The sequence below is a fragment of the Myodes glareolus genome, chromosome 26 (genome assembly GCF_982192425.1).
Source record: "Myodes glareolus chromosome 26, mMyoGla1.1, whole genome shotgun sequence".
Classification (NCBI taxonomy): Eukaryota; Metazoa; Chordata; class Mammalia; order Rodentia; family Cricetidae; genus Myodes; species Myodes glareolus.
In genome coordinates, this window is record NC_142051.1 from 33,888,741 (window position 1) to 33,907,733 (window position 18,993).

Below are 18,993 nucleotides of genomic sequence, written 5' to 3' on the forward strand. Positions count from 1 at the left end.
ACACTTAAATCGAGTTAGACATATCTTTGTTTGCCTTTTCTCTCTGCTGAAACTTTCAAAAATCATTTTCCTAGGTTTTTGAAATGTACAGTATAAGGTGTTACCTACAACCACTAATCATGTGACAACACCCCAGAGATTCTTGTCCCAATTACAGCTATTTGAGAAAGGTTCCCAAATAAGAGTTCTCTCTGCTCACTTTTCTATAACACATCATTACCTATTCTTTTCAACCATATCTAATTTGTCATTATGATGACGGTTGGCATTTAGAAGAATCCCATAAAGAGAACTGTAGAGCTGCAGTCATTCTCTCATACTACACTGGTGTAGACGTCCACGTAATAATAACTCCGTAACCCTTATAATTCTGTAGTCATACATCATGCTTCAACTAATTATGGAAGGGCAGGTTAACAGGAAACCTAAGAATATTTTGTTTAACTGTTGGTAATTCTAAACTCAGATTTCTCTCTGATATGCCTAATTATCTCATAATTTTAAGTAAGTCAACACCTCACTTAGAATTATCTGAAGGTAGGGTTCAGCTTATAATGGTTTAAATACATTACTAAATTAGAAGCAAAATCCAAAAAGCAAATAAGTTTTGAAAGGGAAAAAAAGTCACTATGCACAGTACTATTTTGGAATAAGATGTAGGGAAATGGAAAATATCAAACGGAAGGAGAGTCTCAGCTAACAGAATTATAATGTTCGGTGTCTCCTGGAAATAATTCACCCTTTACAATAAAAACAGCACTATGTTAATGATTATTTAGAAAAGTCACCCATTAATGAAGGAATGGAAAATGAAGATGGAATTCAAGATTATTGATACAGCAATCTGGAAGTCTGGCACCACTTCACCTTTTTCTGTTACATAAGTCTCTGACTCTGGAGCTCATCAGAGTCCACAGCGGCCACGTAGGAAACACGACAAATTCAGCTGTTTGTATACAAACCCTAATTTGGCCTTCTAAGTCTTCCACCTTCTGTTCTAAAGAGAGGCTCTTCTCTCTGTGCTCCCTCAGACGGCTCTCCAGCTGGCTGCAGTGCTCCTGCTTCTCCTCTAACTTCGCCGTGACCTGATCCAGCTGCACTGCAGCCTTATTCAGCTCCTGCAGAGAAACACATGGAAGACAAGCCGGGGCACCCCGATGTTCAAAGTGAAACTGAAAACTGTAATTTTATATAGGCAAATATCTGGAGTAAGACTTCAGATACATTCAGTGACTTATCAGACGTTATCCATGCCCACTAACAAAAAAAAAAAATAAGTTGTACATAATGTAAGGTCCCAAGCTTATTTGTGTAATAGTTAGATAACTTAAACATTTTTTAGATTTATTATTTTATGTACATGAGATTTTTTGCCTGAAAGCATTACATGCCCACCTGGTGCCAGAAGAGAATATAGAATGTACTGCAACTGGAGATGCAGACAGTTGTGAGCTGCCATTTGAGCACTGAGAATTGAACCTAGGTCCTCTACAAGAGCAACAAAGGCTCAGCTAGATCAAACCCAGGGCCTCATACATGCTATGTAGGTGCTATGCCACTGGGCTGCTTCTCTAGTCAGTTAACAATGTTTTAATAATTTGTTAGAATTATTATCTAAAAGCAAAAACATATGACAGATCATTGAATAAGTTAATAACGGTGACTACTATACTATAGTTGAATATTTTCAATTTCCAAAACACTATTTAGAAATGATATTCTAAAAATATTGTAGTTGTTACATCTGCAACACTTACCAAAATCACTAGAATATACAGTTTCACAGAAAGAATACAATAGAAATTACTAGTAAGTCCACCCATGGGTAGTCACTGTTAATACTCTGATAACTCTTCCTTCTTGTCTAGTCTTGTCTGCATATTAATTTGTTTTCTACTTATTTTATGAACTTATAGGAACAGCTGAGGTGGGAGTTCAGCGGCAGATAGCTTTCCTAGCAAGTGTGAGGCTCTCAGCTCACTCTCCAACACCACAGCAAGTGAACAAATAACTATTACACTAAGTAAAAATAGAATCCCACCCTGCATGCTTTTAAAAGTCCTTATTTTTATCACAGTAATTTACCATCAAACTTTGATACTGTTTTCTACATTATAAGTGCATAAATTTCCATCTTATTGGTATGACTCATTTTTTAGCCAATCTACTTTTTACTAATCTAGTTTAAATTCTTAGATTACTACTACACTTTCGGCATTTACTACCAGAGATGCAAATACAATCTTTATAGTTATTATTCCCTTAGAATGAAAGGCCACAAAATATGGAAATTCTAAAGGCTTTTTAGTTATTTTACTTTTAATTAGCAAAGTAATAGTTTCATTATGGCATTTTCTTAAATACTTTGCTTTGATCATTCTTCCAGACTTGCTCCCCACTCTCCACCCAAGTCTCAAGTTCTTGAAACACACAGAGATATACATACAGACAGACACACATTCACATGCAAAGATATACATACTGTGTGTCTGTGCAGACAGACAGACACACACATACAGGGTTTCTCTCTATAGTGACAAATGTATCTATCTCATTATTGCCTCAACTTGTAACTCATTCTTAAGAAACTGAGTATTTTATAATACAGATTTATATTTGTACACAAGTAGAGTATTTCTTACAGATGAAATGCTCAGAACAAGAATTTTGAGACTTCAGGTTTGGAATATACATTTTACAGATTAATAATCCTTAGTAAGAAACTCAAGATTCTACTTGCTCCAAATCCACCATTGAAAACATTTCTACCTAAGGAGAAAGACTGAATTAGAGTAGAAGGTAAATATAGGAAACTGATTTGCTTTTAGAATTTGATACACTTCCGAATTTCTCTTAAAAATGAGCTTAAAACTTCAGTATTATTTCTTAGTAAGCATATTCTAAAACTGCTCCCTAGCAAAAGCTGAGAAAGGCCACCAGCACTTTGACACTGACCCGAAAAGTTGTCATCTAACCGTCCTCAAGAAAATGAGGGCTCTTGGAACAGGGATGAAAGCAGTACCATTTTCCTCTATTTCAGGGGCAAGCACATCGGGGCCCCAAGCAGTCTGTCTGCTAAAAGTAAGTAAGGTGGTCTACCTCACATCCCCAACCACTGGTTCTTGAGGTGAAAAGGCAACAATCCCACACTTGGAAGTAATATTTCATCTCTTACTATGGCCTAGGTTAGCTAGGATACACAAAACAATTTTAGGAAGCCCAACCACACCTGCACACTAGTCTTATAATAAACAGATAATATCCACTCCTCTGGACCCTGTAGTACCTGCCCGACTGGGTCTATAAAACTGTAAAAAAGAAGGTATGAAAGACTGTTACAAGATTATAAAGTGGGTCATTGTTTTAACAAATCATCAATTAATCTAACCCCGAAACACGAGGCTACACTGCACCAGTACCAGACTCCCACCTGCTGCTTGTCTTGCAATGCATTTTGAGCTGTATCCAGATGGTTCTGCAGATCAGCTCTCTGTGCGGTTTTTGCTGCTTCTGCTGACAGTAATAATTCAGTTTTGGCTTTAATCTGAAACAAAATTTACAGATTACTCAACCCCATATTTGATTGTTGTCTTTCCCTCTCTTAAAGACACATTAGTTTTGTCACAAAACTATTCAAAAATTACGTAACTGCAACACTGAAAAATGTACATGTGAAAGTCTCCCCAGGAGAAGCAGGTATGGAAGGAGACTCCTGGTGCTGGTCAGGTGACAACAAGAAGCTGCCCCTCTGTGACACTAGCACACCACCGTGGTTGCCCCTTTGTGGAAAAATGGTTCCAGAACTGGGGACATAGGCCTGTGACGGGACATGTAAGAGGCAAAGGTGAAAGAACTGTGAGCTCTGGTTCATGCTACATGCTTAGAGCCTGTCTTAGAAGGGCAAATAAACTGCATACTCTCTTTCAGGGGTTAGGCCACTGTATTCAAGAAGAAATGTCACCGTTCCCCAGGATCACAACAATCTGAACTATGCCATAGAAAATGATGGTACCACAGATCTGGACATCAGTGTGGAGCTCAAACAATAAAACTAGAGGCATGTTTAAAGTTTGCTCTTTCCAGGTAATTTCTCATATAAACAGTTTTATTTTTGATCCTCATGAAAAGCCCAGAAATTACACATTTAAAACCTCAGGCTTTTCCACGATAAGTTCTGAAAGAATCGAATGATCAAATGAGCTAAAAGGTTGTGCCTTCTTTATCAAAAGTGACATGTATAAGTATTGAAATAACTTTAGCAGAATCTACCACTAGTAAGAAAAGCAAAGAGTAGGAAAAATATAAATATATTTGAAATTAAATAAAATGATAATAAATCAAAAGACCAGCAAACACAAAAAAATCTAAAATATACATAATAATTGTAATTTTTAGCAGAAAAAACTTCAAATAATGATTTCTCAATAACTCAATACTTGATCTTCATGGAAATAATGTTTGATAAGGTATCAAATGCATGAAGATCAGAGATCCTGCTTGCTGCAACTTACACTGCTGCAACTTACGCACTGAAGCCCTTTCTTAGTAAGGCACTAAGAGCCGGCTCATGATATTCTCGCAGACGCGGAATGTGCTAATTTACCTTCGCACTGTGTAGCCCATCCTACTAGGAAGTTGGAATCAAAAGTTATGTTACAGAAATCACCTTTTCATAGGGAGAAAGAACAAAAATATCTGTGGACATAGAAAACCTCAAGAGACTAAATAATTTAATTTGTAGTCTCATTTTCCACTAGCAGGTAAAAGAGAAAGAACGTGCGACGGGTAAGGTCTAAAACTGGCGCTTACTGCATCACACTCATTAGACAGCACACTTACCTGTATGTCAAGCTGAGACACCTTCTCCTTGCTTTCATTTAACTGACTGCTTAGTTCATTGATGCTGGTCTCAAGGGAAAGAACACGGTCTTGTGCAGCCCGGAGATGAGCCTTCTGCTCCTGAACCTGGTCGTGCAAATTCTCCTCAGCCTGTTTATGGCTCTCCGACTGATTCTTCAGCTTCTCCACAAGCTGAGCCAGCTATTGCACATGCAAGAGTCTAATTACAAAGTGTGCACACCACAGCGAAATGAAGACTCACACTGAAGCAGCATCAGAAAACGGAACTGCTCTATACTATACTAGGTAATATCAAGCTTTTTCCAGTAAAAATATTCCTATTTTCCGTAACAAGTCAATTTGGTATTCCAAATCCTTAGAATATCAAATTCAGATGTATTATTTTTAAATCATCTCTATTCAACTAAAATTTATATGCAATAAAATTCACCTACCTTGAGTATAAAATCTGAGATTTAATAAAGGTGCACACTCATTATTGATACAAGCTAGGTAAAGAATATCTTCATTACAGAAAACTACTTTCACAAGCACCTTGTAGTCATTCTCGCTCCCCAGTTCTCCCACTGATCTGATGGACAAGGAATCTCTTGCACACTGTAGGTGTCTCTAAGTTCTCAGACAAGTTATACTCTCTGTTTCTATTTTACGTTTCCAATGTTATCTTTTCAAAAGCATACCTTTTTAATTTAGATGAAATCTAATTCATCTGACATATTTTTCACATACATGGGACTTGGGTTCTTTAAAGTTTTTTGTTTAGTGAGTTACTAAGTCTTCCCCTCTGGCGCTCATTACTCTCTGCTAGCTTACGAGATGCCGCCCATGGAGGCCCTGCTCTCTTCTCGGCTTCATTTTGAATGGTTCCAACTGCTTTGCTTGTATGTTCACTGATTTTCCCACTGTCGATTTTCAATTCAAGCATCTTTGTCTTTAGCAGTTCTCTACGGGTTTCTGTGTCGTTCCCATTTCTCAGCCCATTACTGGGGTTTGTCCTTCACACTGATAAGCACGAGGGGGATTTTAATGTCTTTGTCTGGCGATTCCCATCATCTTTCATTTCAGGATGTTTCCATCAAGGTTTTCTGTATTGTTTTGTTTTTTCAGTGCAAGGTTAATTTTATTAGACTTTAAGAGAAAAATATAATACAAGCTAGGTGGAAGTCCCAGACTGCCGGAAGACAGAAGAGGAAGTCATGCCTTTCAAGTCACTCAGCAGACAGCTTACTAGGAAGAAAGTAGCGCTGTCAAGAGTGGAAGTGAGCTAAAGAGCTAAGGGAGGGACCCACGGCCTCCAGGGAATGACTTTTCTACTGGTTATGGGTCACTCTGCTGCAGCTTCACAGATCCATAGCCCTTGGGCACTCACTGTGACTAATCTGAATTGTGCTGTCTTCCTTTCAAAGAGGCTGTGGTTTGCCCCAGCCTTGGGCTATCAAGGTTATCTTTACTTTCTGTTAGCAGCAGCACATAGGAGCTCCTCCTTTATGGCTACTTCTCATGTAAGGTGTGGTGTCTGCCGCCCTTCCTCTCTGACTGGGTGAGCATCTTCTTGTGAGCTCCAGTTCACTGCCTAAATACAAAACCTAAAATTCAACCAAAGCCCCCGGCAGCTTCCTCCTGAGATTTGCGATGCCTTGCGAAGCCTTGCGGACTAAGCTGCCTCCCCCTCCATGACGCTGACCTGCACGCCTCAGTTCAAGGACAGCACTGTGCTCCTTGGGTTCTCCAACCGACAAGCCACTGGAAAAACATGTGTGGCTCAAAAGTCAGCCGAGCAAAGGCTTCCAGTCTGGCTCCTCTTACTCAAGGGTCACAGTCCTGTACTTTACCTGTTGTTTAATGGTTGACTGGAGTTTGTATCCACTTTTTCCACTCTTCCAGTGTTCATGGAAGGAGGCATAATAGGGAATTACTCCCGGTGACCAGAGCCAGAGGTACATAGATTAGGCTTTGCTTCTTCATTTTAAATGTGTGGCTCTCTTAATCATGTTTCTTTTTAAATTATTGATTATTACTGTGTGTATGGGTATGTATGTTGTGGGTATGTACATATATTCTCTGAGAATATTTCTATGTTAAGCAGTGTCACATTGAAGATAACTAAAGAATGCTTTATAAAACTTAGGCTAATGAAATCCTCACAAGAATTCTTTAAATTCAATTTGGAGGTAATCCAGGTGGCATTTACCTAACATTCCACTCGTAGGAGGCAAAAATAGGAAAGTAAGTCCGAGGTAAGCGTGGTCTGCATAGCAAGTCCCAGGATAGCAAGAGGCACAATAATGAGTCCCCATCTCAACAAACAAATGAAACAAATAAAATGAAGTGGGAAACCAGATCTGACGGCATTCAGGAGGTGACGCAAGAGAGGAAAAACTGGAGGCCAGGCTAGGCTGCATGCGTCTTAAACAGGACAGGAAATATGCCAACAGCTAGCCAGACACTTGGTAGAAAGTCACATTATACTCTAACTCCCGAATTAGAAAAGTGGTATAACCTACTCATTCTTTATTTAACATGCGTTATTCTTTAAATAACAATACTATATTACTTAATTCTTCCAAATCAGCAGTTATAAATTGTTTAGTTATCTATTTATTTTGGGCCAAAATATCAAAATAGCTCTAACTGGCATGAAACTTGATAAGTAGACCAGGCTGGCCTCCAACTCACAGATCTGCCTGTACCTGCCTCTGCCTCCTGAGTACTGGGATTAAAGGTGTGCACTACTGCACCCAGCCTCAGTTAAAATGTTTGTACATTTCTAAAGTGCATATAAATTTTAGAGTAATAATTTATTAAAATTACTATGAAGCTATATATTATCTAAAGACAAATACATTATCAAAATATAAAGAACTGTTGAGTTTGAAATATTATGCAATACTCAGTAATAGCTAACATTTGATTACTACATTTAACTTATTCATTTGTTGCTCATTTCTTTTTGAAGCATCACAAAGGTCGAAGACACATATGTCCCATCAGTCACATCTCCACTCTCCCAGAGACCTAGAGGTTTAGCTGCTGTCACACAGGTAACAGATCACCTCCTGGGACATCTGTTGTTAGAACATGGTAGTAGCCTTCAGTACACAGTGACCTACCTTGATGTCAAATATGATGGTATAAAAAATAACATTTTAAAACAAGAAAAGCCAGGATCATGAACTGTTTTTATAAAACATTCAATATAATTCACGGGGCTCTGAGCAAAGCTTGGACCCACGTTAGCAGCTTGCACACGCACCTGCTGTTGCAGCGTGTGGTTTTTCTCTTGCAACTGCTTAAGAACGGCAGTCTCTCCTTCGCCAGCTTGGATTTTTGCATAAAGATCCTCTCTTTCCTTTTCCAGCAGGGAAATATTTTCTTTACTCTTCTGCAGTAAAGCTTCAAGGTTCTGGATCTTTTGGTCCTTATCACCAATCTGACGTAACACTTGTTCCAAATCATTCTGTAAAGAATTAAACTACTATTTTAAAGATGGAAAATTTTAAAAGTTATTCCTGAAACATTAAAAGATTGATACTAATTTTAATCATCCAAAGTACTGATCCTACATCTTAAAAACTATTACATTTTATTTTGGTAAATTAATTAAAACCACATATTTAATAACACAACTCTACATTATTTACAAGCATGAATTTAACAGAAAAGCTTACATAACTCTTTCCCTAGTCCTCTGACCTTACTTCCTATGCATCGGATCTTCTCCAGACACATAGAACTTACTCAGTGCCTGCACCAAGCACACCCCTACCTCAGAGCCGATAAACTAGCAACCTTATTGCCTGCAATGCTTCCCTAACAGCCAAATGATTCTCTCTCTCCTCTTCAACGTCTGCTCAATTGTCTAGCTGAAGGCTGCCCTGAATACATTTCCAATACTCTATATACTGGTTTTTCCACTGCTTTGCACTTAACCTCTAACTTATATAGTTTATTTCTCTCATGTTTATTTACCCCCTTCCACATCCCATTAGAACACACGTGACACAAATGAGCATCTTGACTTTATTATTCATTGATATACATCTCAGATATGACATAGATGCTATAAAATAAACACTAAATGAAAAACGACCACTGCGCTGGATACGGCGGTGGTGGCGCACAACTTAAATCCCACCACTCGGGAGGCAGAGGCAGGTGGATCTCTGAGCTTGAGGCCAGCCTGGTCTACAGGGTGAGAAACCCTATTTTCAGCCACCACATCCCTCAAAAAAAAAGATCACTGCACTCTCACATATGGACAAGTATGCAGGCTCACTTCTATACCCAACAGGACCTTCTTCCTAAAGCAAAGCCCTCTTCTTCCTAAATATTACACAGAGCATCCTGTAATGGATCACATCTACAATATCCACTTTCTCAAGTTCTGTGACCCCAATGCCTTTGGCTCTGCCTTCCTATTTTTAACAGTCAAGCAGTTGTTGCCCAGAGCTTTACAGTAGTGCATGCGTGTTAGTGACAAGTAGATGCCCAGCACGTCTAATGATTTCTGTTAGTGTTGAAACATTGAAAATTCAGTCACACTTTCAAGTGTGCTTTTCATTCCTCTAAGCTTCGGTCATGAAAAGCCACACTGCCTCCTTGCTCTCAGCTCCCAGTCCCGCCACCCAGAACTGCCTCCCATTTTACTACTCTTCTGGAATCCGAGTTCCAGGGCAGAGCTCTCTGCACAAGTCACTGCTTCCATTCAGCATTGAGATATGGTTTTCACGGTGCAGACTCCATCACCCCATCTCCGGAGCCTCTATGTGGTCAGGCGGTTCTACCAGCAGGATAGGAGGCTGACCTTCCCCGGCCATCCCTGCTTCTAAAAGCCCTGAGCTGGTGTGGAAGCATGCTATTCTTTATTCTTTATTCTACCCTCTACTGGTATCTGCAAATCCCTACCTGATTCACTGAAGAACTCAGACCAGATTTAGTCATTGTCTTAATCTCAATTTCTGCCAATTTTCTACAAAATATAAAATGCACACAGAATTAAGAGCACAGCCTCAACACCCACATCGCCTTCATTCCTGGGCTGAACTCACTCTATATTGCAATCACCCACATACAAAATTTTGTAATAGCCTGAAATTATGAAAGCTAAAATGTATGGCTGTCTTACTCTGACCACAACTTCATATCTTCCCATTCCATGACCTCATCTCTGACACCAATCACTTCAGTTTCCTTCTAGATGATTCCCTGTAGCCTCACTTTTCAGTCTAAAACTCATACATGAAAGCAGACTATTATTGCAGTCACATCCTTCATTTCCTGCCACCTCAGAATACCCCAGGCAACCACCCCGCAAATTACCAACTAGACCAGTACCGACCTGTTTCTTCACTCCTGAACTTCTGAACATTTCTAGAATAAAACCACAAATCTCCACAGATTTGTATCACTAAAGAACCAATCTCCATTAAACAGTTAGAATCATCTTTCCAGTCGTGTTTTTACTGGAATAAGACCCTCACCTCAACATTCTCTATAACTCCTTGAGCTTCAACACTTCCCCAAACTCTCAGCCCCTATTTGCCTGACACAGCTATTCTATCTACGATTATACCCTGACACATAGGACTTTCCGGAGATGATCTACCTTGATTTTACATTCGTTCCTTTTGCACTGTGTCTGTAGATGGCTGATATTTACCTCCTTTCCCTGAATGTGCCCTTATTTCCTCCCTTCCTTTCAGCGTCAGTGGATTTGCCCACATCTATCCCCACTGTGTGCGGGACCACAGCTTCTTATCACCTAATTCCCCTCATCACTTCTTTTCCCACGAAATCTCTCAGTCTCCGTCAGGAACAAGAAACCTAGTCAGATTTTTTCATTTCTCAAAATTCTCCTTGAACCAAGTTTCCCTCTAGTTTCTACCACTCTTCATATAATTTGCATTTAAGTTTCAAACATAATTTATATTTATTTTCCTGGCTCTCACACATCTATCACTTACTTACCAGTTATATATCATATTCATTTCTATCACTTTATTAAAATTATCTAAGCAAGATTCTCAGTTTATTTTAAAAGTTTATCTAATAGGTATCTCTACTCATCTACATTATATTTCTTAGACTTTAAGCTCCAGCAAAGTCTAACAGTTTAATTCATACTAGCTTCAGTATCCTTGATCATGCAATTTTAAAGTAATTATTTTTATTTTATGTACAATAGTGTTTTGCTCACATACATGTCTGTATGAGGTTGTTGGATCCCCTGCAACTGGATTTACAGGCAGTTGTGAGCTGCCATCTGGGTATGGGAATTGAACGCTGGTCCTCTGAAAGAGCAGCCAGTGCTCTTAACCACTGAGCCACCTCTCCTGCCCCGTGTCCACGCAACTTTTACCTGGGATCTACTTCTATCATCATCTCTACACCTACCCCAGAAATAAGACTCAGTGACTCAGGCTGCCATTTCTAAGAAGTCTCCTGTTAACTTTTCCAGACTGTTTGGGTCAGGTAACTCCCATCTATGTTCCCATAATTACTTTATAAATGTATGAGAGACTAGAACTATATTTATTGTTTTTAGTTCTTCAGACTTGTCCCATTTCCACGAGACTTTTCTTCGTCCATATTACGAGTAGGGAATGAGGAACTGAGCATATTCACCCAAACCCTTGTTCTTCCCTCAGAGAGTCGGCTGCCATTTCTCGCGGGGTCTATACACGTAGACGAATAAGTTAATTTGGAGGAACTATAGAAAGCCCTCTTAGCTGTTGACCTCTCCAAAAGTTTTCATGCTCCCTTTCTCTCCCACTCGATACAGTAAAGTCCCAGAATAACCCACAGTCACATAATCTAGTTTCTCTCTTCTCTCTCATGAATCTCCCATCTGGTGCTCATCCGTCTTCTCTATTCCAATTCCTCTTGCCAAGGCCAAAGACCTTCCTGCTGACAAATACAACACAATCCTCAGTTTTCATTTAGTTTGGTACTCAGGCAAAAATCCTTAGCCATTCTTATCTTCTCTCTCTAGGTTCTCCATCAGCCTATCAGCAAAGCAGCTGCAGTCTGACCTCTTCACTACCTGTACTGTTTCTGCTCCAGCTCAAATCACATTTCTTGTCTGAATGACAGTAATCTCCCAGCTAATTTCTACGCTTCTGCTATGCTCTCCTCAGTCTCCTCACAACACAGCAGCTACAGAAGTCCTGGGAAGCCAGCCGGATCATAGCATTCCTTTCCTTAGGGCCTTCCATTTTCTCAAAAAGACAAAAATAAAATTAAGACCTTATAATTACCTGTGAAGTTCTACATGTTCTGAGCCATGTAATCTCTGTGATCGTGTCCCTTTTAACTAATACTACTCACACCACTCCCACCAGTTCCTCTTGTTTCTGAGATTCACCGCCCCCTCAGGAGTTGTTAGCACACCTGATGCTCTTCTCCCTGATGTGCCGCCATGGCTCACATCCTCCCTTTCCAGGCCTCTCGGCTCACAGAAGTCTCCCTAGCAACCCCAACACTTCCAACACTATGCATGCTTCCTGGCTTGGCCTTCCTTTTGTCCACGACGACAGCACTTAGATAACTGAGCTTTGCCTATTCACCATGCCTATTGCTTGTCTCCCTCAGTAAGCATTCCATGACAGAAGACATTTTTGTGTGTTTTACTTACTGTCACAAATAGATACAGAATTAGTTCCTTGGCTGAGACTAGACATAATGATGTTCACTTATTGAACAAAAGAAGTGATAAATAAATCTAGTATTTTTATCTCTGTGTCTGACTCCTGTGTCAGAAGGAAAGACTACATACTGCAGAAATGACTTACTGTACCCAAAAGACACCACAAAATTCCTATGTACACACCACGAGGCTGTGCTTTCCAGAAGGTGGGCACTGTGTCTCTTCATGTTCAGTGCGGAGCAGGGCCTGACAGCCAGTACTATACCATACCCAGTAATAGTCAATAAATGACAGAAAGAGGAATAATTGAATATGAAAGGCAAATTCACTTCAAACATGGATCCTGCCTTTATATAACAAAACTAACTTCTCTTACCTTCTAGGCCATATAATGATAGAATCTATACTAATTTAACTCAACCAATTATATTTTCTGTACCTATAATTTCATTGTCCAGGCAATGTTAATTATATTATACAGGTACTAAATACTATGTGCATGAGTATGCATGTTCATGTGTTTACACATGCACGTGGAGGCCAGAAACCAACACTGGGTGTCTTCCTCTACTCTTCTCCACTTCAGTTTGTGAGACAGGCTCTCTCTTAACTAATGACTGGCAGGCCAGCATGCTCCACCTCTTCAGCGCTGGGAGAACGGGTGACTGCATGCTACCATGCACAGCTTTCCACATGGACAGCAAAGCTGTGACCTAAGTGTCATGAGCTGCTCCATGCTTGTGCAGCCAGCACTTTACCAGTTGAGCCATTTCCTCATCTTTATATCTAACTAGGTCATTTAATAGATAAATCTAATAAATGCTTCAATATTTTATGAATCATATAAAACAAATGTGCTTGCAATAAATTTCAATTTTCTGGCCATCCCCTGCAGCCATCGAAAGCACTCATCGCCAAGCATTCGCATTAGGCAGTTGTACCACAACAAAGAATGGCAATCTCTTCCACACTTGCTGACAAAGCTCGGGCTTACAGCACACTCACCTGAGCTTCTCGGAGTTTGGCTGTGGTGCTTTGCTGAAGAGCTTGCTGCTCTTGATGCTGCTGCTTTGATTTTTCTAACTGATGCTGCAGTTCGGTGGAATTTGTTACCTTTTCCTTCAACTTAGAAAATGTGGACTGTTAGTTGAGAACTGGAGGCATAATGTGACCACCCATAAATAGCTGGCATTACGTCAATTCTCAAATCGGAAAAAAAATTAATTCAAACCATATGGGAAATAGCTTTAACGCAGTTTCTCGTTACTTATAGAATCTTAATTTCATGATTAAGAAGCCGTCCTCTACCCATTAAATCTCATCTTAAAAACAAATCTTTCTCCAGACTGGCATTAGTTCAGCATTGTATTTTTGCATCCCTATGTGTTAAAGCAAGTAATATACAATTTATGTGTATCGATAATCTAAATGACAGTGTCTGCATTTCCTTTACTTTTAATAGTTACCTTTACGGCATACTAGGAAAGAATCTAATCTGCTACCACATTTAAAACATTGCCTCTAAAACAAAAGTCTACAGCTGAATTAACAGATGAGATGGCTTGGAGGCATTAGTTTGTGGTACTAGAACTTGAACTTAGGACCTGATACAAGCTAGGCACGTTGTACCACTGAGCTACGCTACATGCCCTATAGGGTTAATTATGAAAACTCAAGTCTTAAGTGTCTACACCCTGCTCATGACCTGCACCAGCTGTGTGTTGGTCCGTTAGGAAGTTGCGCTTCCTGGGTATGAGGAGCACTGCAGCCTTGGGGAGGACCAGGCCAAGAAGGCCTCCTGATGAAAACTAAGATGGACCTGGGTATTTCCATCGGGAACTGTGTGGAACACAGTAACGATCAGACATAGGAAATTTAAAATGTGGTGAACAGGTAGGATATTCTAACTGGGGAGAAAGAAATGTTTCAATGGCAAATAACAATTATAGTTAAAGCTCTTGACACAAAGCTGTTACTATGTGTAAGCCGCATCCGTGTAAGAAGACCCTGGTATCAACTCATTCACTGTGCTAGCTTACCTGCTCTTCTAACCGAGAGAGCTTGAGCTGTAGGTCAGCCACTTGCTGTTCTTTATCCATCAGCTTTTCACTCGAGAGCTGCCTCTGTTCCTTCAGTCTACCGTGCGCTTCCCCCAGTTGGCGCTCCGTCTCCAGAAGTCGGCTATGTAACTTTAAAACAAGTGAAGGCATGCATGTGTATGTACGTGTAAACGCACACAGTGCCACCTACTTTACTACACTGTATTTTCCAGCAGTTGACCACAGGCCACCTTTTCATTTTACATCCCTTCACACCTTATACTACAGAATAACAAATTACACCTGAATTTTAATCACAAATTATAATAAAATCACATAAAACTGTAAGCATTGCATATTTTGTGCCTATTTTAATTTCCCTTAAAAAGCAGAGAAAACTCGAGCTGGAGAGATGGCTCTGCAGTTTAAGAGCACAGGCTGCTCATCCAGAGGACCCGGTGTGATTCCCAGCAGCAGCTCACAACAGTCTGTAACTCCAGGTCTGTGGGATTTGACTCCCTCTTCTGGACTCTGCAGGTATCAGGCATGCATGTGCCAGCAAAACACCCATGCACAACAATAAAGCTTCATCTCAAGCATTCCAAGAATTGTTAAGTAAAGAACAGTGAACAATCTGAGCTGACTGTAACAGCTAAAACCCTACTATATCCCCATACTGGGAACCATCTAAGCAATTTTTGTTAATTAATTAATGTTTCACGATGATGTTATATGTGAATAGTACCTTTTTTTTTTCCTTAAGAAAAATTAAAATGAAATAGATCTAACACTACAGGTTGTAAAAGCCAATCTGTTGAGGAGGCCAGTTTTTTCTAGCATGAAGACATTACTATCACATGGCCATCAGACTCGACGAGAAACAGCCTGAGGAGCCGCGGCTGGCGCGGGGCTTACCTGGCTGACCTCCCCTTGCAGCTGCAGCCCCTGCTGCTCCTTCTCCTCGCGCTGCTGCTGCAGCTGCTTACACTCCGCCTTAAGATGCTGCTGCTTGCTCTCCGCTTCCCGCAGCTCCTCTTTGAGCTTCTGAGCAGCCTCTGCCCTCTCACTGAGCTCTGCCTGCACCCTCTGCAGCGAGCCCTCAGAGGCAGCCAGTCTTGCCTGCAGCTGCTGACAGTCCAGGTCCTTCTGGTGCAGGGCTGCCTGGGCGGTCTTCCTGCTCGCCGACTCTCCATTGTGCTTCTCCTCTAAGAGAGTGTAGTCCGCGTCTTTCTTCAGCAGCTTCTCTGTCAAGTTCTGAAAGAGCAATTTAAAAATTTACATTTTAATACTTTTCCACTGTTCCAGTTTCTCTATCTTTGCAGCAATCAATATTACAGTGTAAAACTGAAAATACTTTAGGAAAGAATTATGACATAATGACATAACTTTATTACTAGTCATCATGATTAAAATATACTAATACAACACAAAAAAAAATTACCAAGAAAATATTGTAACCTGAAAACATATATATTGTATTCTTTGGGGGAGATGCAACATGTTAATGTTCCTACTTAAGTTAAAAAGTTGAAACTACTTTTCATTCAGTAAAAGTTATCCTGAATACTAGGGAACTGAAATCTCTGACTTGGGCTCCGCCGCTTGCTGGGCGGGCAGTTTCAGCACAGCAGGCCGAGGGCCCTGCCAGTGTCTGATCCACTGCTGCATTTTTTGTCCCTTCTGATAAAGACCTTTTTTTTTTTTTTAGAGTTACAAGCCAAAATAAATTCAAATTTCTCTCTGGGTTTATAAAGTAATGCTCTAAAGATAATATTTCTCGGCCTCGTACTTTATTTTACTTGAACCAACAAAACAAACATAAAACACCACCGTCAATCACAGATCTGGGTCAACCAACTTGAAGTCAAAGACTGTTCTCAGTACTGCTGTTACAACGGACATGAAATATTTTTAAACAAGTAAATTAAGAACAAAGTTTTAACATACAGGGACTACCTCATCTGCCATTGGACACTGGACACTTGTTATACACCATGCAAGAAGGGATGGTGCAGGAATACGGACAACCTGAGCCTCCATATCTTAGAGACTATTGTACAAATAAGACAGTATGTGTAAAAAACCCTTCTCTATTGCCAAAAGGATGGCCTCTTATAGTTATTTCTTTAAAAGATTGTTTCTTCATTATACCTTTACAAGAAAAGGATAGAGAAAAATTTGCCTTCACAGTGTCTACTTATAATAATGGGTATCATCAATACACAGGGCATGAATGCATAAAACTTCCAAAAACCAAAAATTAATATTTAAAATGAACTATCTGTAATAAGTACTTAACTACAAAATACATAAATGAAGTATTTTTAAAAGGTGTACAGCAAAGTTGAGTATGGGTGGTATGCACCTCTAATCCTACCACAGGCAAATCTCTGAGTTTCAGCACAGTGTGGTCTGCAGGGTGAATTCCAGGACAGCCAGGGCTACACAGAGAAACTCTGCCACGCCCCGCCTCCCGCAAAAAAAGTGGACTACATTTGAAGAAGACAACTATGCCAATCTCTGGCCTCAGTACATACCTACAAAGGCACACACATCTACACCTACACACCTACACACCTACACACAAACACACACACAGATTCCTGGTACAATGGCACATGCCTATAATTTTAGCACTTGAGAGATGAATGTAGAATATTATGAGTTTGAGGCCAGCCTGGGCTACGTAGCATGTTCTAGGACAGCATCAGCCACATAACAAGAACCTGCCTCAAAAATAAAATAGTAAGAAAAAAAACTGACAGTTTTACACTTCCTGATTCCAAAACATAATACAAAGCTAATCACACAGTGATGCTGGCATAAAGAGAAACAAGGATGACGGGAGCAGAGCGCCCAGAAATATACATCCACACACGGCTGCTATGGTCACAAGCTTTGGATCCCCAACGATTCCAAATCACATTTTCAAATCCTAAGCCCCCAAGGCAAAGGTATTAGGAGATTTTGCGTTTGAGAGGTTATTAGAGTTTAGACCAAAGCCTCATGAATGAGATTAGTGTCCTTATTAAAAAGGAAAAAAATAAAAGACTCTAAAAGATCCCTCGTTCCTTTTCATGCAAGGACACAGCAAGAAGGCACCACCTATGGATCAGACACAGTCTACCAAAATACAAGATCTTGTCCTAAATTTGGATGTCCTAGTCTAAATAACAATGAGAAATCTATGTCTGCTAACTGTAAGTTCTTTGGTTTATGGTGCTGTTATAGGAGCTAAAACAGACTAAGGCAGTAATCAAATGACTAAAGAGGTTCACGATCACACAGCAGGGAAAGGAGTCTTCAATACATGGTATCAGGACAAATGAGTACCCACATGCAACAGGATGAAACCAGACTTTTGTCATATGTGTGCACAGGATTATCCCAAAGCTAAGACATAAACATAACACCTAAGATGATAAAAATCTTAAAGGAAATATAGAGGCAAAAAAAATCATGAAATTGAATTTGTCAGTAAATCTCTTCCATTTGTTACCTAAAGCATAGGCAAAAAAAGTAAAAGGGCAAAACCTAAACAAGTGTTGGTGAGGCTGTGGTGAGACCATGAGAACTGTAGACGGGAATGTAAAAGGACACGTGTAATGCCAACTGAAATCAATATAGTAGTTCTCAAAAAAAGAGGAAGGAAGGAAGGAAGGAAGGAAGGAAGGAAGGAAGGAAGGAAGGAAGGAAGGAAGGAAGGAAGGAAGGAAGGAAAGAAAAGCAGAAAATAAGGCTAGGATACAGCTCTATGGTCAAATATTTATCTACTACTGCACTCATGAGGACCTGGATTTGATCCCCATTATCATAAATACATATGTATCTGAATTCAGTCTATCCTCATCCTCTAACCTTTAGCCTTTCTCCTTGTCTTCATGTTATACTGCATCCCATGCGCATACACACGCATGCACACACACATACACACACACACACACACGTATTATTGGCTACATTCAATATATGCAAGTTATAAAAGGGATATAAAGATAACTATTTTTCTAGTTCTAATTATGTCATGGATAAAATATATTAGATATTAAACATATAAAATTTAATATGAGGCTCCACAGCTCACGTTCTGAATGCTTATTCTAAATGTACAGTAGTTTGTTCAGTTGTATGAACTTTGGGTCTAGTTGATTTTGATGTATAATATTTTATTTATTTGTAAGGTCTGTTTTTAATAAGCCTTATAAATGTGTGTATGTAAGTACAGATATGTAATAGAATTACCATATGACCCAGTACCTTGATATCTGGATATATAGCCAAAAGGAATAAAGACAGGGTTATAAATACATTTGTACATCCATGTTCTAAATCATATTATTTATAATAACCAGAAAGATGAAAGCAACCCAAGTATCTATTGACAGACGAATGAATGTATAATATATCATCACACTTAACCTGCAGTCATAGAGAGACATCGTACACAGA

The 18,993-nt window shown here is 39.7% G+C and overlaps 1 protein-coding gene across 5 annotated transcripts in view; it reads right to left on the bottom strand.

Annotated features, from left to right (window-relative positions):
* Eea1 (early endosome antigen 1) overlaps window positions 1-18,993 on the bottom strand; it is a 147,349-nt gene that overhangs the window by 24,947 nt on the left and 103,409 nt on the right. For all 5 annotated transcript variants that reach the window (XM_087902100.1, XM_087902099.1, XM_087902097.1 and 2 more), the window contains 7 exons: window positions 15,460-15,798; window positions 14,545-14,694; window positions 13,511-13,630; window positions 8,114-8,317; window positions 4,840-5,040; window positions 3,431-3,544; window positions 963-1,118 (listed from right to left, as the gene is read on the bottom strand). In XM_087902100.1, the coding sequence (XP_087758226.1) occupies window positions 963-1,118; window positions 3,431-3,544; window positions 4,840-5,040; window positions 8,114-8,317; window positions 13,511-13,630; window positions 14,545-14,694; window positions 15,460-15,798 (1,284 nt within the window). The remainder of the gene's footprint in view (window positions 1-962; window positions 1,119-3,430; window positions 3,545-4,839; window positions 5,041-8,113; window positions 8,318-13,510; window positions 13,631-14,544; window positions 14,695-15,459; window positions 15,799-18,993) is intronic.